This window comes from Schistocerca serialis, chromosome 1 (assembly GCF_023864345.2).
Source record: "Schistocerca serialis cubense isolate TAMUIC-IGC-003099 chromosome 1, iqSchSeri2.2, whole genome shotgun sequence".
NCBI classification, from domain to species: domain Eukaryota; kingdom Metazoa; phylum Arthropoda; class Insecta; order Orthoptera; family Acrididae; genus Schistocerca; species Schistocerca serialis.
Genome location: NC_064638.1, coordinates 359,095,563 through 359,122,066, shown reverse-complemented (window position 1 = coordinate 359,122,066; position 26,504 = coordinate 359,095,563). Strand labels below are relative to the sequence as shown.

General features: G+C 41.6%; 1 protein-coding gene across 1 annotated transcript in view; it reads right to left on the bottom strand.

Moving 5' to 3' along the window:
* Positions 1 to 721: 721 nt before the first annotated feature.
* Positions 722 to 26,504, bottom strand: part of LOC126470267 (uncharacterized) — an 84,444-nt gene continuing 58,661 nt past the window's right edge. Inside the window, exons 3-5 of the mRNA XM_050098009.1 lie at positions 16,385 to 16,449; positions 16,257 to 16,288; positions 722 to 3,351 (exon numbers count right to left, since the gene is read on the bottom strand). Coding sequence (XP_049953966.1) covers positions 3,235 to 3,351; positions 16,257 to 16,288; positions 16,385 to 16,449 — 214 coding nt within the window. The 3' untranslated portion in view covers positions 722 to 3,234. The remainder of the gene's footprint in view (positions 3,352 to 16,256; positions 16,289 to 16,384; positions 16,450 to 26,504) is intronic.

Here is a 26,504-nt window from a genome sequence, read left to right as displayed (position 1 = left end):
CCAATAAAATGCTAGGGCTATGGCTAGGGCTAGGGTGCTGTAGCATGGATGAGAAAGACTTACAAACCATATTTGTGAACACAGAAGTCACCCTTAGTACTATACTTGTCACACAAACTGAGGACAACAGTGTTCCCTAGCTCACTTTCTCGTTTGAGGAAGACTTACCACATTATCCCATGGACCTTGGACTACCAAAAGCAACAGATTTGGTAAGGAAATTTAAGCTTGAGACATCTGAGGACTTCTGGAAGCTCTGGAGTGAAGAGAACTTATTGATACACCAACACACTAAAACTGGCAAACCACTAAAGGTCTGGATTGGAAATATTGCACTTCTATAGGAAGACGTCTTTCCTTGCCTCATCTGGGACTGGGTAAGATTAAAATAATTACAAATAGGTTAAGATTGGCTACCAACGTCTGTCATCCTCGTAGCCACAGATTTAAGGGATGTTATTAAGCCAGCTGCTTAGCCTACTGGAAATTGACCAGGTGGTGAGGATATGGGAGATTAGTGACGCTCTACTTCATTGTCCTGAATGTTCTATCATTGCACTTACATTTATGTTATGTCATTGCCGTCATATTGCTATAGCTAAGTTATTAAACACTTTGGTTCGAGTGATCAGTCTCTCACTTTCTTTTATTTTCAACTCATTGGTAACAGTCTTCAAGTCTGATTCTTCAAGCTTGCATGTCGATGTATTTAAATGTCAGTGGTTTTGGGATACCAACAGGAATTAGGTTTTCATTGGTTGTTAAGGATCTGAATACAAAACAAAAATTAAGTGCAACTTTTATGCTGACACTTCTCAATCTTTCTTGGTGCAATCCAATATTCAGTTGTAATCAAGTTTATGTAACCACCCAATAGTATTATTTTTAGGATACTTCACAGCCTTATCTGTTCGTGATATTCGGAGTCAGGTAGTACTCTCAGGTGTGAAATGCTTTCACAAGTGTTACAACATTTATAAGGCACAAAATGGGTATGAACAGAAAAAATAAATTTAAAAGCATACTTTACTATCTAAATGAAATGTATTCACAGTTTCATATATGGACTACCATCAGCAGTATAATGGACTGATGAAAATGAAAATTTGTGCTTTTCACAGGCTGTCACTTTACTACTTGGCTATCCAAGCACAGCCGACAGCCAGACCCACACTTCCCTGTCATCAACCCTACGTCTACAACCTGTACTCTTACATTCATTATGTATATTTCCATACAGGAAAGACAAATTTACTTTAATGTTGCTTGCCCACTGTCAGCAGATAAATATGATATTGGAGTGCCTGCGTTAATCTGAATTACAAAGTAAAATTCCTTTGGATGTGCCTGAATGTACAAAGGAACTTTACATTGTGATTTGGATTAACACAGGCACCGCAATGTTGTATTTATCTGCCAACATCAGGCAAGTGACTGAAGTAAAATTATCGTGCCTGTATGAGAATGCGCCAATGGCCTTGCCGCAGGGGTAACACCAGTTCCCGTCAGGTCACCGGATTTAAGTGGTGTCGGGCTGGGCTACTTGGGCTTGCTTGGATAAGTCACCATCTAGTCTGCCGAGTGCTTTTGGCAAGTGGGGTGCACTCTACCCTTTTGAGGCAAACTGAGGAGTTACTTGATTGAGAAGTAGCGGTCTGGTCTGAAACTGACGTTCAACCAGGAGAGCAGTGTACTGACTGCATGCCCCTTGATATCCGCATCCAGTGACATGTGGGCTGAGGATGACACGGCGGCTGGTCAGTACCATTGGACCTTTCAAGGCCTGTTCAAATGGAGTACGAGAATGTACATAATGGATGTATGAGTATAGGTTGTAGACGCACAGTTGATGACATATGGCAGTTTGGGTTTGGCTGTGAATCGTGCGCTGATAGCCACATAGGCAACCACATTTCATTATACAGCTGATCATAGTTTTCATAACAGCTGTAGTTGCTGCAGTGTCTGTTCCTTTGAACGTGCATTACATTGTAAGTCATGTTAACACAGGTACTGCAATAGCATATTGCTATTTGCAAATCCAAGCTTTCAGAATAAATCAATGTACCATATAATGGTCCATTTTGTGACACACTTGCACTTGTAATTAATAGTCTAACTTTCACTAATATAACACAAATACAATTTCTGTACATACAATTTCTGACTATCTGAGCAAGGTAAGCAGCTGACTTTCTTTCTATCAGAATACAAGTCCTAAATTACCACGGAAAAGTATAACACTATTTGAATGAGGTGATAATCACTGTGTGTCAGTAATAAATACAGCACACATGAGCAGTTTCTGATACAAGTTAAGAATATTTTAATATATTTCTTTGACTAGTTTAATGTCTCAGAAGAATGCACCGATACATTATCTAACATTTCACACATTTTATTTCCACTATCAGTTACATGCATAACTTTATGCTGTAAAAAGGAACAGCTTTTGACTGAATACCATTTTGATTTTGCCTTGGAGAGTTTGTCAGCATAATCATTCCAGTAGTCCTTTGTCTTTTTAAATACAGTACACTCACTTGTTAAACTTCATGCTAGTGACACTTTCTAATGATAATCAGTTTAGCTAATCTGTTCTGTTAACATTTCAACACAATTTTTTACTGTCTAATGTATTATTTGGGATGTTCCAAATAACAGTTCCATCACAGTGTCCTTCACATTCACTGATTTATTCCTTTTGTTTTCAAATAATTTAGCGTGTCAGATATTCAGAGTTTATTGTACTCATTAATTCCTCTTTGATATTTTTCTCACCAGTGCATTTTTACTATGCACTATCACAACTATTACATAATACTTGTTCAGTGTGGTTTGCTATGTATGTAAATGACATAATACTTATATACTTTGACTTGAGAACTGGATTGTATACTGAATTAACTCACCAACTTTTAGAAGACACAATGATAATTTTTTCAAATATTTTAAAGGAAATTCTATTGAAAGTGTACAAACATCCTACTAATCTAATCTTACAAAAATTTTCTTTGTTTTTAATTGGATTCAGCACTTATGTACAAAATTCAGGTTTCACATTCATGTATGTTCATAAGACTATACAAGAACTGTGTAAGAACAACTGAACCCCCCAAAAAGTTAGTTTAGTTTATTTTATTTTAGGTGCACAAAGTCATAATACTAACTCTGAATTCATACAACAGTACAGAAGAGATTCAATAAAGGAAAACGCAGTCTGCCCGTTAAAAATTAAGGTTTTTCTTCATCATCAGGGACACGTCTGTTGCTGCTTCTTCTATCAATCATTGTAGTTTTGCGACGAACTAGTCGAGATGTCACATCATTGCGTCTTAGAGACATCAGAATCTGAACAGAAACAAATTTGTCATTAGCCATTTCAACTGTATTTTAGTAGTATATCAAGTATATGTTTAAACTAAATTAAATGCCTTCAATAATTCCATAGATAACTTAAGTGGAGCACTTTGAACATAAGGGTAGTTCATTTCCTAAGCGTATAATGAAATATTTCTGGAGCCATAAAGGACTTTTTATATAAAAAATGAGTACTCAACAATACCCAAGTACATATTTATTCTAGTTCTATTAGTCCCCCTCCTCCACCACCCACCCACTCATTTCCGTCCAAGTGTCCCTGCCCCTTCTCTCTGTCCACTTGCTCCTACCTCTTCCCTGTATCTCCTCATCTTCCCTTTCTCTATTTCCTCCTCTCCCTCTCTCCATCCATTTCTTCCTCCAATTATCTATGACCATCTCATCCCTTCCCCTTTTCTCTTCACATTATCACCTCACCCTAATAGGAGGTTGCTGGTTCTTACTCCCACAGTATTTCTTTTCAGACATTATGTAATATATACAAAGTATCCATGGGTTTAGCAGGAGCTTTTTATCATGGCTGTCTGCATCTGAACATGTCCTGTAGTTCACATATATTTAATATATTTCACACACTTTGAATAAAATAATTTTAGCTATTAGGCCACATCACTATAAAACACTAAAGAAACTAAATTACCAATGCTTTGACTGATTATCTGCAGCCCTCTTCATGGCAGTTCACTGCTGGATACTGGTGAATGTCTTCACTTGTATGAATTCTATTTTGGTTACATGGCTGCTGCCAATGTCACATAGCGGTATGATGCTACTTAGTAAGTGATTTAGACAACTCTCCGATTGATAGGCAATAGCAAATCAGCAGCTTGTGTCCAGGGAGTAATTTTTTCCCGCAGCAAAGCATCAAAACCACACAGCCCCTCTCTCAGGGCCATTGTTTGTGCTGTTAAATGCTGCTGGCTGGTGAAAATACACTCCTGGAAATTGAAATAAGAACACCGTGAATTCATTGTCCCAGGAAGGGGAAACTTTATTGACACATTCCTGGGGTCAGATACATCACATGATCACACTGGCAGAACCACAGGCACATAGACACAGGCAACAGAGCATGCACAATGTCGGCACTAGTACAGTGTATATCCACCTTTCGCAGCAATGCAGGCTGCTATTCTCCCATGGAGACGATCGTAGAGATGCTGGATGTAGTCCTGTGGAACGGCTTGCCATGCCATTTCCACCTGGCGCCTCCGTTGGACCAGCGTTCGTGCTGGACGTGCAGACCGCGTGAGACGACGCTTCATCCAGTCCCAAACATGCTCAATGGGGGACAGATCCGGAGATCTTGCTGGCCAGGGTAGTTGACTTACACCTTCTATAGCACTTTGGGTGGCACAGGATACATGCGGACGTGCATTGTCCTGTTGGAACAGCAAGTTCCCTTGCCGGTCTAGGAATGGTACAACGATGGGTTCGATGACGGTTTGGATGTACCGTGCACTATTCAGTGTCCCCTCGACGATCACCAGTGGTGTACAGCCAGTGTAGGAGATCGCTCCCCACACCATGATGCCGGGTGTTGGCCCTGTGTGCCTCGGTCGTATGCAGTCCTGATTGTGCCGCTCACCTGCACGGCGCCAAACACGCATACGACCATCATTGGCACCAAGGCAGAAGCGACTCTCATCGCTGGAGACGACACGTCTCCATTCGTCCCTCCATTCACGCCTGTCACGATACCACTGGAGGCGGGCTGCACGATGTTGGGGCGTGAGCGGAAGACGGCCTAACGGTGTGCGGGACCGTAGCCCAGCTTCATGGAGACGGTTGCGAATGGTCCTCGCCGATACCCCAGGAGCAACAGTGTCCCTAATTTGCTGGGAAGTGGCGGTGCGGTCCCCTACGGCACTGCGTAGGATCCTACGGTCTTGGCGGGCATCCGTGCGTCGCTGCGGTCCGGTCCCAGGTCGACGGGCACGTGCACCTTCCGCCGACCACTGGCGACAACATCGATGTACTGTGGAGACCTCACGCCCCACGTGTTGAGCAATTCGGCGGTACGTCCACCCGGCCTCCCGCATGCCCACTATACGCCCTCGCTCAAAGTCCGTCAACTGCACATACGGTTCACGTCCACGCTGTCGCGGCATGCTACCAGTGTTAAAGACTGCGATGGAGCTCCGTATGCCACGGCAAACTGGCTGACACTGACGGCGGCGGTGCACAAATGCTGCGCAGCTAGCACCATTCGACGGCCAACACCGCGATTCCTGGTGTGTCCGCTGTTCCGTGCATGTGATCATTGCTTGTACAGCCCTCTCGCAGTGTCCAGAGCAAGTATGGTGGGTCTGACACACCGGTGTCAATGTGTTCTTTTTTCCATTTCCAGGAGTGTAAATGGTCCACCAGGCTGGAACCATTGGCAGCCATGCCATAGGTGGCTTTTAGCCATCCTTCCTGTTCATGTTGTTAGAGTATCTGATTATTTCAACACCCTCTTATTTTCTGCTGCTACATTCAAGGCTGCTGAGCAAGTTCACACAGTTCTTGGAAACTGATAGAACAGCCAACTTTTTATTCTTTCCCAGTCATATGTAACATTCATGCTCCTACATTCAAATGCTAATGGATCTTCTGGTTTGACTAATGTAGACTTCACCACAATCACACCAATGTTCATAGAGTCTCTCAGTATGGAGAGCATCCACAGGATTGTAAGTGAGCCTCAACAGATCTCTGATCTTGTGGGCCACTGTGGAATATGGGTTAAATTCCTCTGCAATGTAGAACCTTGTCTACATGGTTAACATCACTAATCCAGTGAGCTTGGGCTGTCAGCGTACATAGCACAGTATTCATCTGTCCTCGACGATTCCTGTAGACCATCTTAGTTTACTGCTAGGTGTTCTGTACACCTCCACATCCAGAAAAGGAACCACTCAGTTGTTTTCCATTTGTAGAGTGAAATGTCTGTTCTTATATAAGATGTTGAGGTGCTCATGAAATCTGCATAGTTCTGTTTCCTCAAGCAGTCACATGATGAATATGCCTTCTACGAAATTGTGCTAGGAGTGTAGGTGCAGTGACACGGAATTTAGCCATTCGAAAGCTTCCATGAATAGGTTGGCTGCTACAGGTGAGAGGGGAAGCCCTTTACATTCTGTTTGTCTCATAAAATTTGCCCTGCCAATTAAAATATGTTGATAAACACAATTGCACCAGAACACAGATGTCTTATGGATTAGCTCCTGCAGGGTGTTTATTGTTTCAGCTGTGGGCACATTGGTAAACAAAAATTTTATGTCAAAGCTAACCATAAGATCCATTAATAGTACTTGCTGTTCCCATATAAGGTGGATGAAATGTTTATACTATGTGTGGCCAACTAGACTGCTCAGTTTGTGGGCCAGATATTTTTGCAGTAATATATGGCAAGTTGACCCCATTGACAACCAGTCTCCAAAGACAGCTTTCCTTGTGAAACACTTTGACAGTCCATATATTATTGGCAGCTCTGGAATTTTCGACATGAGCCCCCAAGCTACATCAACAATGACTCAAACTCTTCAGAGGGGCTTGTGCCTGCCTCAGTGTGTTCTCTGTGGAGTTAGTTTTAAGTACTTTGTATATGGAGTCAAACAGCAACTCATTTATTTTGGCTTCATATAGTGTTATGTCCAATACTACTGCAGTATTGCCTTTGTCCACTTAGTGTGACTTTCTGCTTCAGAGACTATGTATGCTGCAGGATTCTAACTGTTTCTTGTTGGATCTTCTCTGCTTCTACTTGAGGCAGTTTCTAGAGCGACACTTCAATTCCTTGTACAATATCCTCTGTTAGTATGTGCTGGAGCATCACAGAAAAGTTTAAATGCTTCCAGTGCCACACAGAATATATGGAGTATCAAAGGTTCACAATCATGCAGTCTGGTTAGCCACAGGGAGTCTTGTTAAGGATGCATTTCATCCAGCTTATATGTGAACAGCAAGTTCTAGCTACCCATCTTGCAGTCAGCTTTGACATAAAACTGTTGTTTACCAATGTACATTTAGCTGAAACTGTCAACATCCTACAGGAGTAAATATCATCAGACATCTGTGAGCTTGTCCAGTTGTGCTTTTTATCAACATAGTTTAGTTGGCAGTTAAAATTTAATGATCAGACAGAATGGTAATGGGTGCCCCCCTTTCATCTGTATCAGCTGACGTATTCACGGAAGCTGCTCTAAATCCATTGTGCCCATGCTGTTGCCTGAGGTACATGGACAGTACATTCATCGTATGGTCACAGGAGGAAGCAGAAGTACCCTGATTTGATGATAACCCCAACAGCTATGTAAGAACATGCAGTTCACAATAGAAATGTGAAAAAACAGAGTGATTCCTTTAGTGGATGTGGAGATGTGCAGAAAATCTAGCAGCAAAATAGGAAATAAGTTCCAAGGGAAACTGATGCACGCCAATGGCTACCTGCATGTGGATTTGCATCACCATCCAGCAAAAAATAACACTGTGCTATGTATGCTTACAGCCCAAGCTACCGGATTAGCGACACTAACCATATACAACATGAATTGAATGAGCTCCAGACAACATTCCATACAAATGTATGTCAGAGACCTGTAATGAGCTATGAGATACAGCAGATATGGTTGTCTAAGATACAGAAGAAACTCTTCCTGTTGTCTTGTTACCTTATTGCCCTCATACCTTCTATGAGAGGTGTCAGTGACCGTGTAGGCAAGGTTCTCCATCATGGAGAAGTTAAACCCATATTCCAAAGTGGCCACAAGATGAGAGATCTGTTGAAGCCCCCCAAGAATCTTGTGGATGCTTTCCACCTGCAGACATCCAAGAATTTGGGTGTGAATGCAGTGAAGTCTGTGTCAGTGAAACTGGAAAACCTATTTGCACTCCTAAAACTGAGCATGAATGTTACCTACTGCTGGGACAAAACAAAAAGTCAGCTGTAGCATGCACACTACCAAGAATGAGGCCATTCTATCAATTCTCAAGGACCTTGCGTGCTCGCTCAACAGTAGTGGAAAATGAGAGGCTATTGAAATAATCAAACACCGTAACACCAAGAACAGGGAGGATGGCTACAAGTTACCCATGGGCTGGCTGCCAGTGCCTCCAGCCTGGCAGACCATGTGTGTTTGCCCACCAGCAGCACTACCACCACCACTCGACTCAGGTTTACAATGGCCATGAGAGAACTGCCTTGAGGCTTTAATGCTTCGCTGCAGGAAAGCACTAACCCTTGGACACATGCTGCTGATTTGCTACTGCCAAACAATCACCATTAGGATTTGCCTAGGATCAATTACTAGAGTGACACAGGCAACAGCCTGTCAATAAGCCGTTATCTGCCAATCACCTACTATATTTGCCATCCAATCAGTCACCAAAGAAGCACAGGCAATAACCTATCATACAAGCATCCTCTACATAACAATCTTTCTTCAAATTGTCCAACGTCATCCAACACACATCAAGCTGGTAGCCACCAAATAACCGAAATAGACAGTATGTAAGGGAGTGTATTCACCAGTATCTAGCAGTTAGCCACCTTGAACAGGACCGCTCCAAGTCTGCTGAAACTTTGAAAGTTTAGTTGCTTTAACATTTTGTAACATGGCCTAATATTCAAAGTTATTTTATTCAGCATGGCAATGGCTGTAGTAGCTTATAAACTTATAGTTCACATATCTTTATGCACATATTTCACCTCTATCTCTATCAAAATTTGTGCTGCAGTTTCATTTTCAGGCAACGCCATATTTATGAAATCATATCTCCTGAACTGTGTCATACAATGACACAGACAGAGGTGACAAAAGTCACTGGATATCTCATAATACGATATCAGACCACCTTTTGCCCAACAGAGTGCAGAAACTCAGCTAAGTATGGACTCAACAAATCATTGCAAGTCCCCTGCAGAATTACTGAGCCCTGCTGCCTCTGTAGCCATCCATAATTGTGAAAGTGCTTCCAGTGTAGGATTTTGTGCACGAACTAACCTCTTCATTATGCCCCATAATTGTTCAGTGGAATTCATGTCAAGCAACATGGGTGGCCAAACCATTCACTAAAATTGCCCAGAATGTTCTTCAAACCAGTCACAAACAATTGTGCCTCATGAAATGGTGCACTGTCAACCATAAAAATTCCACTGTTTGGGAACATGAAGGCAATGAACGAGTAAGTGGCCTCCAAGTACTCTAACATACCCAGGACCCAGGCCTTTCCATGTAAACATAGCCCACACCATTATTGAGCGACCACCAGCTTGCGCAGTACTTGTTTTTGACAACTTGGGTCCCTAACTTTGTGGGGTCTGTGCCATACTTTAACTCTACTGTCAGCTTTTATCAACTGAAATTGGGACTCATCTTACCAGGCCACAGTTTTCCAGTAATTTAGGATCCAACTGATATGGTCATGAGCCCAGGAGATGCACTGTGGGTAATGTTGTACTGTTAGCAAAGGTAATATTGTAGGACACCTACTGCCATAGCCCATTAATGCCAAATTTTGCCACACTTTCCTAATGGATATGTCAAAAAGCAATACTTATGCAAGGTATAAAAAACTATATATATATATATATATATATATATATATGAATATAATAGAGGGAAACATTCCACGCGGGAAAAATGTATTTAAAAACAAAGATGATGTGACTTACCATACGAAAGCACTGGCAGGTCGATAGAAACACAAACAAACACATACATACAAAATTCTAGCTTTCGCAACCAATGGTTGCTTCGTCAGGAAAGAGGGAAGGAGAGGGAAAGACGAAAGGATGTGGGTTTTAAGGGAGAGGGTAAGGAGTAATACCAATCCCGGGAGCGGAAAGGACCTAAGGTAAGTCTTTGTGCACTTCCACTATTATTGTTGTTGCTGCTGCTACTACTACTACTACACCTAATATGTGTATTAGAAGCATAGTTTTCATAATGCTGTAGAGATAACCAAAAGCACTCTAAGATAGTTTCATTCCTCTGCTCATTTCTCATCCTGTTATGCACTCATTATATTCAACTTCCCTAATTATGAGTACACTTGTTGGTTCTACGATTTTATTTAAAAATAGTAAAATTTTCTTTTTAATATTGCTTATTATTTTAGTTTGGTTTTAATTTACTTTCATGCCTATTTTCAAGCTTCCTGTATTAAAATCTTACCATTATTTTTATGTTTAGGCCAATTGCATCAGAGCTACACAGCATAATGTTTGTTTATTTACTTGTCCATAAAAAGCTTTTTTCAGTACTTATACTGCACACAAGGTATTGGACAGAAAATTCTTTTACATTTTGATATAAAATCTGCATTTGTTCTTCACCAGTATTCTGAATGGTTCTGTGTGGCCCAATACAAATTCCACTCTTTTACCAAGCCCTTCATCTCAGGGTTGCACTTGCACCAACATCCTCAGTTATTTGCTGCATGTATTCCAATCTTTGTCATCCACTACCATTTTTCCTATCTTGAAGCCCCCTCTAGTACCATGGAAGTTATTTCAGGACATCTTAACACATCATATCATCTGTCCCTTCTTTCTCGTGTTTTGTTTGTGTTTCTTTCCTTGCCAGTTCTACAGAAAACCACCCATTTCTTATCTTACTAGTCTACCTCAATTTTGAGATCCTTCTACAGTACCATATCTCAAATGCTTCAGTTATCTTCTTTTCCATTTTTCCCAGTGTCAATGATCCACCACCACAGAGTGCTGTGTTCCAGGCCTACACTCTCAGAAATTTCTTTCTCAAATTAAGAATTACATTTGATATGGACAATTATTTTGCCCAATGATGCCTTTTTCCTTGCACTAGTCTACTTTCATTTCGTTCTTGTTACATCCATCTCATGTTATTTTGCTTCCAACTCGGGCACAGCCCTCGGGCACAGCCCTCGGGCACAGCCCTCGGGCACAGCCCTCGGGCACAGCCCTCGGGCACAGCCCTCGGGCACAGCCCTCGGGCACAGCCCTCGGGCACAGCCCTCGGGCACAGCCCTCGGGCACAGCCCTCGGGCACAGCCCTCGGGCACAGCCCTCGGGCACAGCCCTCGGGCACAGCCCTCGGGCACAGCCCTCGGGCACAGCCCTCGGGCACAGCCCTCGGGCACAGCCCTCGGGCACAGCCCTCGGGCACAGCCCTCGGGCACAGCCCTCGGGCACAGCCCTCGGGCACAGCCCTCGGGCACAGCCCTCGGGCACAGCCCTCGGGCACAGCCCTCGGGCACAGCCCTCGGGCACAGCCCTCGGGCACAGCCCTCGGGCACAGCCCTCGGGCACAGCCCTCGGGCACAGCCCTCGGGCACAGCCCTCGGGCACAGCCCTCGGGCACAGCCCTCGGGCACAGCCCTCGGGCACAGCCCTCGGGCACAGCCCTCGGGCACAGCCCTCGGGCACAGCCCTCGGGCACAGCCCTCGGGCACAGCCCTCGGGCACAGCCCTCGGGCACAGCCCTCGGGCACAGCCCTCGGGCACAGCCCTCGGGCACAGCCCTCGGGCACAGCCCTCGGGCACAGCCCTCGGGCACAGCCCTCGGGCACAGCCCTCGGGCACAGCCCTCGGGCACAGCCCTCGGGCACAGCCCTCGGGCACAGCCCTCGGGCACAGCCCTCGGGCACAGCCCTCGGGCACAGCCCTCGGGCACAGCCCTCGGGCACAGCCCTCGGGCACAGCCCTCGGGCACAGCCCTCGGGCACAGCCCTCGGGCACAGCCCTCGGGCACAGCCCTCGGGCACAGCCCTCGGGCACAGCCCTCGGGCACAGCCCTCGGGCACAGCCCTCGGGCACAGCCCTCGGGAATCACGTTTGCATCGGTAGATAACATGCCATTGATTTTAATGCCAGGGACACCTGTTGGTGTCTGGTACCAAAAAAGATGTCTGATCTTTCATGCAGACTTGGGAAGATAACATATGGCATCCATTGGCCGACACGTACCTCTCCTGTTTCCGTCGTTTTATAAACTGGCAAACGTGGGTACAGAGCCACTTAGAGGCTATTAGGTTCTCTAGGGATGGTGCTGTTTATGTCACTGTAGAGCTTGCTGATGCTTTTTAATTGCCTCAGCGACTTCCGGCAACCACCCAGGGATTGTCTTTCACCAGGGGCTCCCTAAAGAATGAGGGATCACGTTTTCCACCGCAGAAACGATCGTTGTAGTGACCTGCTCAACCACAACATCGATGGCACCATGTGGGGGAGATTCAGCATTGCCATGTTTAAAGTCCATCTCAGTAGGCGTCCGTGGGCATGATGCTGGGGAAGTGATAGGAAGATGGAGTGACAGGAAGATGGGGAAGTGGTCACTACCACACAGGTCATCATGTGCTCTCCAGTGGATAGATGGGAGAAGGCCGGGACTGCAAACCAAGAGATCAATGGCCGAATGCGTGTCATGTGCCTCACTGAAATGTGTGGGGGCACCTGTATTTAAGAGGCAGTTATGACAGTAAATTTTTGACCTCCCTACCTCAGCCAGTAAGCTTGGTGCCACTCCACAAGGTGTTAAGAGCGTTAAAATCTTCCAAAAGTAGGAAAGGTTTAGGGAGTTGATCAATCAGTGCAGCCAATATGCTCAGGGGTACTGCACCATCTGGAGGAAGACATACATTGCAGGCAGCTATTTCCTGTGCCATCCTTATCCTGAGAGCCACAGCTTCAAGAGGGGTTTGAAGGGACACAGGTTCACTACATACTGACTTCAGAGCCGCAAACTCCACCTGACACTATTACAGTCACTATGGTTCCTGTAATATCCCTTATAGCCACAGATGGCAGGGGTCCACATTGGCAGGAACCAGGTTTCCTGGAGGGCAATGCAGAAAGTAGGTGTAAAGCTTAACAGTTGCCATAGCTCAGCCAGGTGGTGGAAAAACGCCGCAATTCCACTGGAGGATTATGTGATCGTGAGACTGGGAAGGCATGAAACACTCAGTGAGGCAATCTACACCTTATGGTCACCTGCTGCCACCAGATGAGTACCTGTGCAATAATGTCCATTGTGTCTGAGGGCCCAGCAAGATCTAGGTCCTCAGCAGACACCAGAATCTCCACCTCATCCTCAGACACAGAGCTTCTAGGTAGTGGTGGTGTGGGTGCCACCACAGTGCCTTGGTTTTTGTGGGTCTTTTTCATTTTAGGTCTCTCTCACTGCTCCTTAGGTTTGTCTGGTTGGGACGGCTTCACTGATTGAGTTTCAGGGACTGTGGAGGACTGAAGCCCTATGACCAGCTACCTGTGGTTGCTTCAGCCACTGGCAGGTATCAGCTTTGCCACTGGTAGGAACCTGGGAAGGGAGTGGCCCAACAAGGGATCCCTTCCTGGCAAGAGGAGCTGAAGAAGACTTAAAGCTTCTCTTCTCCAGCTGAGAAATAGGGACTGACATCCCCAATCATTGGGGGAGGGGGTGATCCTGAAGTAGGTTGTGCAGGAGCAACAGGGAGGTAAGTACCCCCCCACCATAAAGGGGGCAGATGGAGTCTGATGGCTCAGAACCAAATATACACAGTAGAACACAAAATAGTAGAAATGTTGCCACAGCAGCAACGTAGGTTGAAGTCATATGCACAGGATGTTGACTCTCATATTTTCTCTTAGTTTCAGTACAGGTCAGTTGGTCCAGGGTCTTGTATTCCATTATTTTTCTTTCTTTCTGGAGAATCCTGCAGTCTGGCAAGCGTGAATGGTGCTCTCCGTAGTTGACACAGATGGGAGGCGGGGCACAGGGAGTATTGAGATATGAAGAATGTCCACAATCCCAATAGGTGATGCTGGAAGTACAGCGGGAAGACATATGGCCGTACTTCCAGCACTTAAAGCACCACATCGGGTGTGGATGGGGGGGAGGGGGGGGGGATATATGGCTTTATGCCACACTGGTAGACCTGTCAGCAGTTGACCTTCTTGTGTTATACGTCACCCTCGAAGGCCAAGATGAAGGCACTGGTGGCAACCTGATTATCCCTTGGACCCCGGTGGATGTGCCAGACAAAATGGACACCTCGCCACTCTAAATTGGCATGCAGCTCATCGTCAGACCTCAAAAGAAGGTGCCTGTGAAATATGATACTCTGGACTGTAATTAAGCTCTTATGGGGTGGGATGGAAACAAACATCCCCCAGTTTGTCACAGGTTAGTAGTGCCTGTGACTGGGAAGAGGATGCTGCTTTGATCAAGACTGACCCTGACCACATTTTCGACTAGCCCTCCACCTCCCCAAACTTACACATGAGGTACTGGGATTAATAAGCTTTGCTGCCACCCTTAGCCTGGCTTCCTCCCATGGTGTGGCAAGGAGGGTTAGGATTTGGGGTCTTATTTCTTAGCACTGGAGTTAGATCTTGACTGCTTAGAAACTGCCAGTGTTTGACCACTAGCAAGATACGACTTACTACACTTTATGGCAGTCATCCACCCTGATGCCCTCCATTCCGACCAGGGCCCTCCCCACTGGCACCACCCAGGCACAGGAAAGGCCCCCGGCAGAATGGCCATTGCCTGGAGTCCCGATGCCCCAGGATGACGAGCATCTACTCCTTGGCATACATGGGGAGTTAACGGTGCAGGCAACAGCAGAGTGATCCCTGCATATCAGGGGGCTACAACCAACAGGGTACATGGCAGCCCCACCACAATGGACTGGCTACCATGATGGATATCCAGCACATCGAGCCAAGATGTCCATTATCGTTGGCAGTGCAGAAAGCGATACTGCACAGAGGAGGGAGGAAACTGCACCCAGATGGGTGACCTCACCCAACACCTGGAGAATGAGCAGGAGTGCAGATCCACATCAATGAAGGATGCAAGAGGTCTCAGCACATGATTGACACTATGCACCATGTAAGACACCCTTCCCCAATTGGCTCGCTCTTTGGGAAAGTTTTGAAAAATGGAGTTCAAACCCTACAGGGGACCATCACATAAAGGCCGAAATGTGAGAGACTCCTTTTAGTCACCTCTTACGACAGACAGGAATACCTCGGGCCTATTCTAATCCCCAGACCCACAAGGGGGTGGGGTTGGGTGTGGGTGGGAAGGCTGTGGCCAAAAGCTTTTGTGTAAGTGTCATAACTGTGCCTGCCTGCATTTTAATATCTTATCTGTGCAGTGGTATCAACCTACTTTTTCCTACATAATAAATTACTGTTTCTATTTGTTTGTTTGTTTTGTAAATTTACAAGTCATTTTTACTATATTGAGGAATGTTATTTTATGCATAGTTCATTTATTTTGATTTTTATACAACACAGTGCAACATTTTAAAATTTCATTGGCAATGCAGTTTTAAATTGTGATTAAAACACAACTGGAGACATATGTCCAGGAAAGTGCCTGTCAGCATCCCATCAAAAGAAACTAAGAGACAACCTGTTAATGGAGGTAACCAAGAAACAGATCTATTACAACCAACCAGTAATTCAAAAAATTGTGTTTTTAAGTTCTTCCATTACATGAATTGAATTATGTGATGCCTTCAGGATGGCAGGAATTAAGGAAGTTTACTTTGAGAAACTGGATGAAGTTATCAGTTATGTTACAAGAGCGATGTGATTACACAGTAATGAGTAAGTGGTCATCATGGAAACATTTAATCAACTTCCCAGAACAACATGTAATAGGAGTGTGTGGCTGGATTCATTCCTTTATTCATAAATGGAAAAGGATTGCATACCACCAGGTGTTACCCATTTTTCTGCTACACGATCTCACAGTTACGCATGTTATCTTATTTTGTCTTTACTAGAAATAATGTGAACCTTCAAGATTTGATTAGCATTCTCCGAATTTTTGCATGTGACAAAGTATCTTATTCATACAGGTTTGCATAACTGTTCTAAATATAATACTGGATTATGCAGAATAAATAGAGTAACTTACTGATCGATCACCAGCTGCCACACCTTTCATTTCTGAAAATGAATAGGTTTTTTTCAGTATGTGGAGAAAGTGTAGTGATATGTTATGAAAGTCTAACAAGAAAAAAAAAGGTTGAATAATCTTCATACTTCTCACAGTTTCACGCCTTTGGTTTCGAGTTAGTGGTATCTCTTCTTCACTGTCAGAATCACCCCTAGAAATTAAATGCACATTTATTACGTACATTATGAACTGAAACACTTTACACTAATTTCATACATTACAGCTTCCAGAACTAATCACTCTCCTAATAGCTAAAACACTCCCAAGTGAAGGACAAGGGGAAGAATAGAGTGGATTTGGAAAGGAGAGAAGCTGTTGGATCATGGTAACTAGAGGAAAATGAAATGGGGAAATTTGTATAAGCAACTGTGTTATAACTACATTTTCCATTTATATATGATTGATAAGTCTTTCTCTTGGGTCTTTTACCAATCTGGACCACATGACTAATGGTTAGGAGCAGCAGCAGCATACAGACAAAGAAGTACCATATGCTCAAAGCCTTGGTAGTGCTGCCCCTGTCAAAAGTGATTGTGTGAAAGGGCAGAGGCTGTTCTTTCATATTTACTCAGTGTGTGTGAATAGATTAGTATAGTAATGACCCAGCTGTCTAGAGTATGACATGTCTGAAGTCCTTCATAAGACTGGGAGAGGGAGTGCTTAGCACTGTCGTTGCAACAATAATGAACACCAAGGCTGCAGGAGAGAGATGAGTGATGGACATATTGTTGCTTGTTGGTTTAATATGGACATAGGGTGTAATGGAACCATCTGAAGTGAATGTTGATGACCATGAAGGTGTCTCACTAAGCAGAAGAGGACCAAATGAAATTGATTTGAGAGAATATGTTGAGGATTTGGCAGAATGAAGGTGTAGTATCTCGGCCATATATCCACCTAGTTAATCTAAATCAGATTACGAATCTGGCATTTAAAAATGTTATTTTCCACCTTTGCTGTTACACTATCAGCATAATTTATGTCACATGATCAGCTAATTTTGGCAGTGTACCACATTCAAATGCTACCATTATTCTTTTTAATTTCATATGACTATACTGTGTACTTGTATACACTACAGTGCTGAATCAGCCCATGTAGAGCAATAATCTACGAGATATGTAATGATTTTATCTGTTTACCTACTATTACTACTTTTTAATCATTGAAAATTACAGAACATTGTTCTCACTTGAGTCAGCCATGACAGCAGTTGTATATTTAAATGACAAATGCATGTTTGTATATGCAAACACCTGGTGATGGTGTAAAAATATGATTATATGAGAAGCATCCGTCTATGCCACATTGCTGAAATCAATTGGTCATATGGTAGAAATGACGGCATAACAGCCAAGACGGAAAATTGAATTGCCTTCCAATGAATCTGTATCTGTGGTAAGCAATATGGAAAGATTTTTTAGGATTTCGGGTAGTTTGAAAGAGTTCCTCCACATGGCACACACACATGCTGGAATATAAAACCTAGTATGACAGGTTTCATAGCTCTGACTTTCTAATAAACTACTTGTGAGAGCATTATTTCATTAAAATGTATAAAATTCATTCGTTCATTGAGGATACTGTTGTGGAATCCTTTTAGAGAAATTAATATTTTTTGGAAAACCAAAGAGAAGTTCAAAAATAATTATAAATGCTGTGTGACAATGAAAATGATCCAATGCCACAAGAAACAGCATGATTCATTTTTAACAGTCTACATTTAGCAGGAAATGTTACTGATAGTTTCACTATCATTTAACACGATGATAGTCAACTTTTTTCCAGCATTCTTCTGTGTTTTTCACCTACATTTGAATGTCAAGGAAGAAAAACAGAATGAGATATTTCAAGTCTGAAGTACACACTAACTCAGATTCTGTTATATTCTCAGATGAAAAATGACAATATTCTGAGATACATTAATTTTTCAAGAAATACCCACTTCAATTTAGTTTCTTGCTCAACCTCTGTTGCAAAGGCCATTGTTACATTGACAGTGACCATTACAACAACTGCTGTTATAACAAAGGCTAAACTGATGTTTCAGTGTGATAAAATCTGCAAAAAATCTTTGGCAGTATTTTTATTCTCAATGCATCCGAACCTAACTATTTTCACAGATCCACTATAGTGTTTTATCAGTTACAATTTTGTCAGTATAACTATCCAATAATTTACAATTTTCTACTATATTTTCTCTCAGTACACTAGATTTTTTTTTACAGTAGCAGTACATAAACTGTTGAAATGTGTTATCAAAGTTAAAAACAAGCACATTTGTGGAAATTCTTGTATTAACCTGCACAAAAAGTACTAGTTGTTTCCATTAATGTCCCTTTGTTTAGCTTGATGAAACTATTTTTAGGATAAAAGAAATCTGTCTTGTGATTAAAATAAAAATATGTCATGTAGACAGATGGATCCAAACAGACTTACTTACTAAAGTGTTTCGTTTCATTCTTATTAGCTAATTGATGTCCATAGCGATCTGGTTTAAAAGATGGGTAAAATAACACCAAATGCTTCTGATAAAATGTATTATTATCTATAGGACAGTAAATACTTTTGAAATTCCAATGAACATTTACACTGGGAGAATATTCCAGATTTGTAGCATACGTTAAAGCAAAGTATGAAACAGATTTAACTTGACTTGAGTGAAATTTTGCCAGCTTAATAATTATCTATTTCACTATAGTTAGATGAGTTCATTATTTCACAATGGCAACTATCCTGTTTCCAGATCATTTGCTCAATTTATGTTGTATCTGAAACGAAGTCTTTCACAACAGTACTGTTGTATAAAACATTCTCTGATTTCTTGCTGCATCTATTCAATTCACGGTAAAACCTCAAGCTTTTGATAATCACCTCCATTGTCTTCTTCAGGAGCAACTGATTGTCAGAACTGCTTCTGTAGTGGTCTTATATAGCCCAAAGAAGGCTTCTCATTGGTCAGTAATTATGTCACGTTGATGAAGATGATATCAATGTCTGCACTGGTGGCACCCCCACTCCTGCCATAGCATAAACATTCTGATGAACATCTCTGGCCGTTTTCTGCATTGAGAGCTCGCTTCCATGCACCACTAAGATTATATCCACTGTTAGACGTTCGTAGTAGTAGTAGTAGTAGTAGTAGTAGTAGCAGCAGCAGTAGCAGTAGTTTATTCATCCAGTGACAATGTACATTGTATGGTTTTCATCAAAGAACATAGTATAACAAAACAATAAGATAAGGGTGCACAGTTTCCTACAGAATACAATGGCTTGTTGCACCCGTTACAACATTTTTGGGCAATACAACTTTGATTACTATAGTAATACAAAAGTATGAGAAGGATCTCTTACATGAAATACATTAGAAGTAAATAATTGATTTAACACTTTTGTTAAGAGAAATTAACACTGAGGCTGTGGCAAGTGTTTGATTTATAGTACTATTAACATATAGTAAATTAATGTAGTTACTTGCTACAAGGTTACTGCAGATATTCATTTATACTATAATAGCAGTTGGTCATTAAGAATTTAAATATTGCTTCCTTGAATGTAGTCAACGTTTTTATTTCTTTTAGCAGTATAAAGTTAGATCTGAAACATACAATCCAAATATCAAGAAACATTTTGAATCATGTGCCATAGAGCTAAAATCTGAGGAGAAGCATAAAAAACTAATTGTCATAACAATATACAGGGCTATTACAAATGATTGAAGCGATTTCATAAATTCACTGTAGCTTCATTCATTGACATATGGTCACGACACACTACAGATACGTAGAAAAACTCGAAGTTTCGTTCATCTGAAGCCGCACTTAAGGTTTCTGCCGCCAGAGCGCTCGAGAGCGCAGTGAGACAAATAGGCGGCAGGAGCCGAGAAAGCTTATGTCGTGCTTGAAATGCACTCACATCAGTCAGTCATAACAGTGCAACGACACTTCAGGACGAAGTTCAACAAAGATCCACCAACTGCTAACTCCATTCGGCGATGGTATGCGCAGTTTAAAGCTTCTGGATGCCTCTGTAAGGGGAAATCAATGGGTCGGCCTGCAGTGAGCGAAGAAACGGTTGAACGCGTGCGGGCAAGTTTCACGCGTAGCCCGCGGAAGTCGACAAATAAAGCAAGCAGGGAGCTAAATGCACCACAGCCGACGGTTTGGAAAATCTTACGGAAAAGGCTAAAGCAGAAGCCTTACCGTTTACAATTGCTACAATCCCTGACACCCGATGACAAAGCCAAACGCTTTGAATTTTCGGTGTGGTTGCAACAGCTCATGGAAGAGGATGCGTTCAGTGTGAAACTTGTTTTCAGTGATGAAGCAACATTTTTTCTTAATGGTGAAGTGAACAGACACAATGTGTGAATCTGGGCAGTAGAGAATCATCACGCATTCATGCAGCAAATTCGCAATTCACCAAAAGTTAACGTGTTTTGTGCAATCTCACGGTTTAAAGTTTATGGCCCCTTTTCCTTCTGCGAAAAAAACGTTACAGGACATGTGTATCTGGACATGCTGGAAAATTGGCTCATGCCACAACTGGAGACCGACAGCGCCGACTTCATCTTGCAACAGGATGGTGCTCCACCACACTTCCATCATGATGTTCGGCATTTCTTAAACAGGAGATTGGAAAACCGATGGATTGGTCGTGGTGGAGATCATGATCAGCAACTCATGTCATGGCCTCCATGCTCACCCGACTTAACCCCGTGCGATTTCTTTCTGTGGGGTTATGTGAAAGATTCAGTGTTTAAACCTCCTCTACCAAGAAACGTGCCAGAACTGCAAGCTCGCATCAACGATGCTTTCGAATTCATTGATGGGGACATGTTGTGCCGAGTGTGGGAGGAACTTTATTATCAACTTGATGTCTGCCGAATCACTAAAGGGGCACATATCAAACATTTGTGAATGCCTAAAAAAAATTTTTGAGTTTTTGTATGTGTGTGCAAAGCATTGTGAAAATATCTCAAATAATATAGTTATTGTAGAGCTGTGAAATCGCTTCAATCATTTGTAATAACCCTGTACAGGTCGCCACTAGGTGACAAACATATTTCTTAAAAATTTGGAAGCAGTGCTGAACATTCTGTACAACAATGAAGTGAACTTATTACTATGTGGGGATTTTAACAACAACCTGTTAATTGAAAATGAAGGAAAGAGACAGCTTGTGAGTATCCTAAACAGCTTTCACATGAAACCACTCTTCACAGACCCCACTAGAACAACAGAGTCCTCTTCATCCCTATTAGGCAATACATTTACAAATATCGAAAATGGTGTTACTGAGGCATGAAACGTAAACTTAGGTCTTTCAGACCACAACATACTAGTAACATGCATAAATTCTTCTGTACTTGAGGTGGTTAAATACAAGTGGGAATATAAAAGGCACTTCTACCCAAAAAAGGTTAATACTTTTATTCAGTCATTAGCAAAACAAACCTGAGAAGATGTATACGCAAAAATCATCACCTGATGAATCATTCAATGCATTTCATAATACTTTCATGTCCATATTTGAGATGTGTTTTCCAAAGTAACTGACAAGAATTAATTTCACGCCAAGAAACAGCAGCCACCTGCTATCAGAGTATCCAGTCAAAAGCTAAAACTTCTAAATCAACTGAGAAACGACAGCCAAGATTAACACTTTGCAGAATATGTAAAGACATATAACAAAATTTATAAGAAAGTAACTGAAACAGCTGAGAGAATGCACAATGACAAAGTAATCATAGGGACAGCAAACAAGTCAAAAGCAATATGGAATATAGTAAAAAAGGAAACAAAAAATGTTAAAAAGCAAGACGACATTGTATTAAAAGATGATCACGGTGTGTTACTCAGAAATGGTACTCTATCAAATTACATAAATTACTATTTCATGAACACTCCAGTCAATCTGAGTAAAAATTTTGCTAGAAATAGTAGTACCACAGTTCAAAGAGAGCAAAGTGGTAATTCAATATTGCTATGTCCCACAAATAAATTAGAAGTTCTTGAGATAATAAAAACAATGAAGAATAAAATGTACTGTGGGATTGATGAGGTACCAGGTTCAGTCATAATTAAATGTGCTAGTGTCATAGCAGAACCACTCTCACATAACATAAACATATCATTAACAGAAGGGACGTTCCAACAAAGACAAAAAATTTCAAAAATAAAACCATTGTATAAAAAGGGTAATATAAATGGAGTGGGAAACTATAGACCAATAGCTTTGTTATCTGTATTTTCAAAAATTATAAAGACAAACTATAATTACAAATTACCTCAAAAAATTCAAAGGCATGAGTACAGAAGAAGCAATTACCCAATTCATCGAAAACATTGGAATAGGACTTGACAGAAATACCGGTACAATAGGAATAAACTTGGACTTATCAAAGGCATTTGATACTATTGATCATGATATCTTGCTAGACAAACTAGAAGCTATAGGTATAGGTATACGAGGAGTTGCATTGAAATAGTTTCAGTCATATCTCCACAATAGAAAACAGGTAGTAGAAATTACCTCAGCAAACAATAAAAACCAAAGCATTGTGTACAGATTGAACATGCAAACCATTTCAATCAGAGTACCCCAGGGCAGTGTTCTAAGACCTCTCTTATTTCTTATATATATATATTAATGATATCAAGATCCCAGTCAATGGTATGCATGTAACTGTTTGCTGATGACACAAATATTGTAACAGACATAAACAGGGTATTGCCAACATCTGCAACCACAGTTTTCGAATACATACAGAACTGGTTTGAACTGAACAGGCTGACCCTAAATATTTCAAAAACTTATGTGCATTACAAGAAAACAATGATGTCAACCTCAAAATTCAAAATAAACAAATTGAAAGGGTAGCTGCCTCAAAATTTAGGTGTGCAAATTGATGAAAATTTACACTGGAAAGCCAACATTCTCTACCTCAGTAACAAGTTAAGCTCTACTTGCTTTGCATTACACATAATTAGCATTGTGTGTAGTACAGGCTGTAGCAGAACTGTGTACTTTGTTTACACCCATTCTACTATCACCTATGGCCTAACTCTCTGGGGTCAATACAGCAAACATGAAACCATCTTCACCCTACAAAAATGAGCTGTTGGAATAATTTCAAACAGTACAAGGCTAACACCTTCCAAACAGTTATTTCAACACCTAAATATTCTACCCTTACCATGCCTCTATATAAAAAAAAGTGTTAATATAAAAATGCACATTGATAATTATAAAACCAACTCAGATGTTCATTCCTACAATACAAGAATGTGCAATGACATTCACATAAAAAGAACAAACAAGGTTTTAACACAAAAACAAACCAACACTCAGGGTACTGTATTTCTACAGCCTCTTCCATTACAGAATCCCAGTAAACAGTATTTTACGTTTGCTTGTGACACTGTGCTCAACAATGGCAAATTTCTCCAGTTCTTGATTTTTAATATGACGAAGTTCTGCACAGTGGTTGGAAACAGTGCAGACTGACTGACCAACATAATTGCTATCACACTCACGAAGGATGAGGCGGCCAAGACTGTCCTTAACAGCATATTGCATCTCTTATCTTCTCAGGAAGTTGGAAAATAGATCTGATTTATTGTCTTCCCAGGACTCTGCCTATTTTGCTACAGAAACAACGGAATACAATTAGTGACTCATCATGTGAATGTTCAGCATTATCACATTTCTTTTCTTGGAGAATGCCGACTTCATATAATGTTACCCATTGTCATTCTTTCAGAACACATATTTCAGATGATTAATTTCAGAATCCAAGTGGTCATCACCAGAAACAGATTTTGTTGTGTGTACCAAAGTATTTAAAGCTGCTCTCTTCTGGGTGAAATGTTGAAAACTCTGGCGGTTAAGACATAAATCAGCGTGCATCCGCTTATGGTACACTGAGTAGCCAATATGTCCTTCTTACCTTCATTGTATCAAAACATCTGAAAATGGGAGACTTCCCTCTTTCCCTGTCTCAACAAAGAACTGGATGTTTGGGTGCATACTATTCATATTTCCCTGGAAATGATCAAGAGCTTCTACGCCATCTGGCCAGACCATAAATGTTTCATCAACATGATGATAAAATGAAGATGGATGAAGGGGAGCCAAGGTTAATGCTCATTCCTCAAAATGTTCCCTAAAAAAAGTTAGCCATTGCTGGAGACAACTGAGAACCTATAGCCATTACATCAATCATTTCATAAAATTTACTGTTACACAAGAAGTAGGTGGTCCTTTTAACATATCTGAAAAACTTGATCTTTGCAGGAGGAGAATGCTCTGCCAACAGTTTCAATGTGAACACCGCATGAAACTTTTATAAATAGTGAGACCACACCTAGGCTGATTAAAATATCATTTGGGCCAACTCTAAACTGTTTAATTTTTTAACAACTGGCCTCAAGACGAAAGTGTATTACGTTCTCTACAGCGTGATGTGGAAATGTGTGAACAGAATACAAATCTACTTAAGAAAATGATGAGAAGCCTTCTTAGCAACTCTGATAGTATTAACGACGATAACAGTAGTGAGTATGTTACACCTAATTCAGTGCATCATAAACAGTGTGAAAACATGCTTCACACAGCAATAAACATACGTATCAGCGCACTTTAGGCAGGTGTGAGTACAAGTAAAACTACGTACAGGATGAATATGTTATGTCTAGTGCAGTGCATCGTAAACAGTGTAAAAATATGTTTCATACAGCTGTAAACACAGCGATAAATACACAGAGTGAAATAACTACAGGTAGGCCTACCGGTACTGTAAACCACACACAGGAACATGCGCAAATTAATACAGTGTTACATTCGCAGATTTCTGAATCAAATGTGTGTATATATTCTGACAGCCATGGACGTGGTCTTGCTGAAATCTTACGTGATAGTTATCGTGTAAACACAACCGCCAATGTAAAACTGAGGGCACCCATGTCTGAAATCACAACAAACATGAAAGTCGGAAATTGCTCCAGCACAACTCAGTGTACAGTTATAATAGGTGGAGCTAATGATGTCTACAGGAATGAACTTCACAAATCCACTAACAATTTGAAAGAAATTTTGAGCTTTGCTAGAACACCTGTAATTATTGTTGGTATTCCCCATAGACACGACCTTATGGCTACTTCTATTGTAAATAAAGAAATCATTAAGGCTAACAGACAGTTCAAGAAGATATGCAAAGCATTCCAGAGCTCACATTTCATGAGTGTAGATTCACTGGACAGAGAACATTATACCCAACATGGCCTGCATTTAAACAACAGGGGAAAGATTCTATTAGGACAAAAAATCCGAGACTTCCTTTGTTCAGTAGGCAGATGCAAGAAAAGTGAACCCATTATTCTTCCACCTCCAGTAACCCATTCTACAGCATCGTTTGTAGGACAACAATCACTATCTTCAACAGAAGCAGATCAGCCTACACTGCTGGCAGCTTCAGCAACAGTACCTACTAAGGAAAGTGAGCCCATTATTCTTCTGCCTCCAGTAGCCCAGTCTACAGCATCTTCTCCAGTACTACAATCACCGTCTTCAGTAGAAGCAGATCAATTTACATCACTGACAGGTTCAACAACAGTACCAACTACACCAGCAGAAACAATGAAAACCACCCGCCCTTTAAGCAAAAGAGTGTCACCACCAGGTCATCTCAAAGATTTTTTTACTGGAGGCAGGCAGTAATCAGCCAATGTGGTGAGCACTGCAACAGATGCTAAGCATAAAAAATTAGTAGTTTTGTATCAAAATGTACAGGGTATAATTAGTAAGATTCCAGAATTAGAAGTACTATTGCTTGATGAACTAAAGTATGTTTCAGTTTTATGTGTATGTGAACATTGGCTAAAAGAAAATCAAGCTTTTACTGCCAGAATAACAGGATTTGAAATGGTGAGCAGCTCCTGTAGAGAAACTTTTAAAGGGGGAATAACATGCATTTATGTCGGACAAGGAATTGAATGTAAAGAAATCAAGTTCAGTAAGATAAAAAACATTGAAAAAGTATTTGAATATTGCGTTTGCAAACTTACAGACCTTAAAATAATTATTGTGTGTGTATACCGTTCCCCATCAGGCAACTTTATGGAATTTTTAGTAAGTTAAGTCATTCTACAGTAAGCATTATTGTACTTGGAGATTTCAATGTCAACTTTAAAATCAACTGTTTAA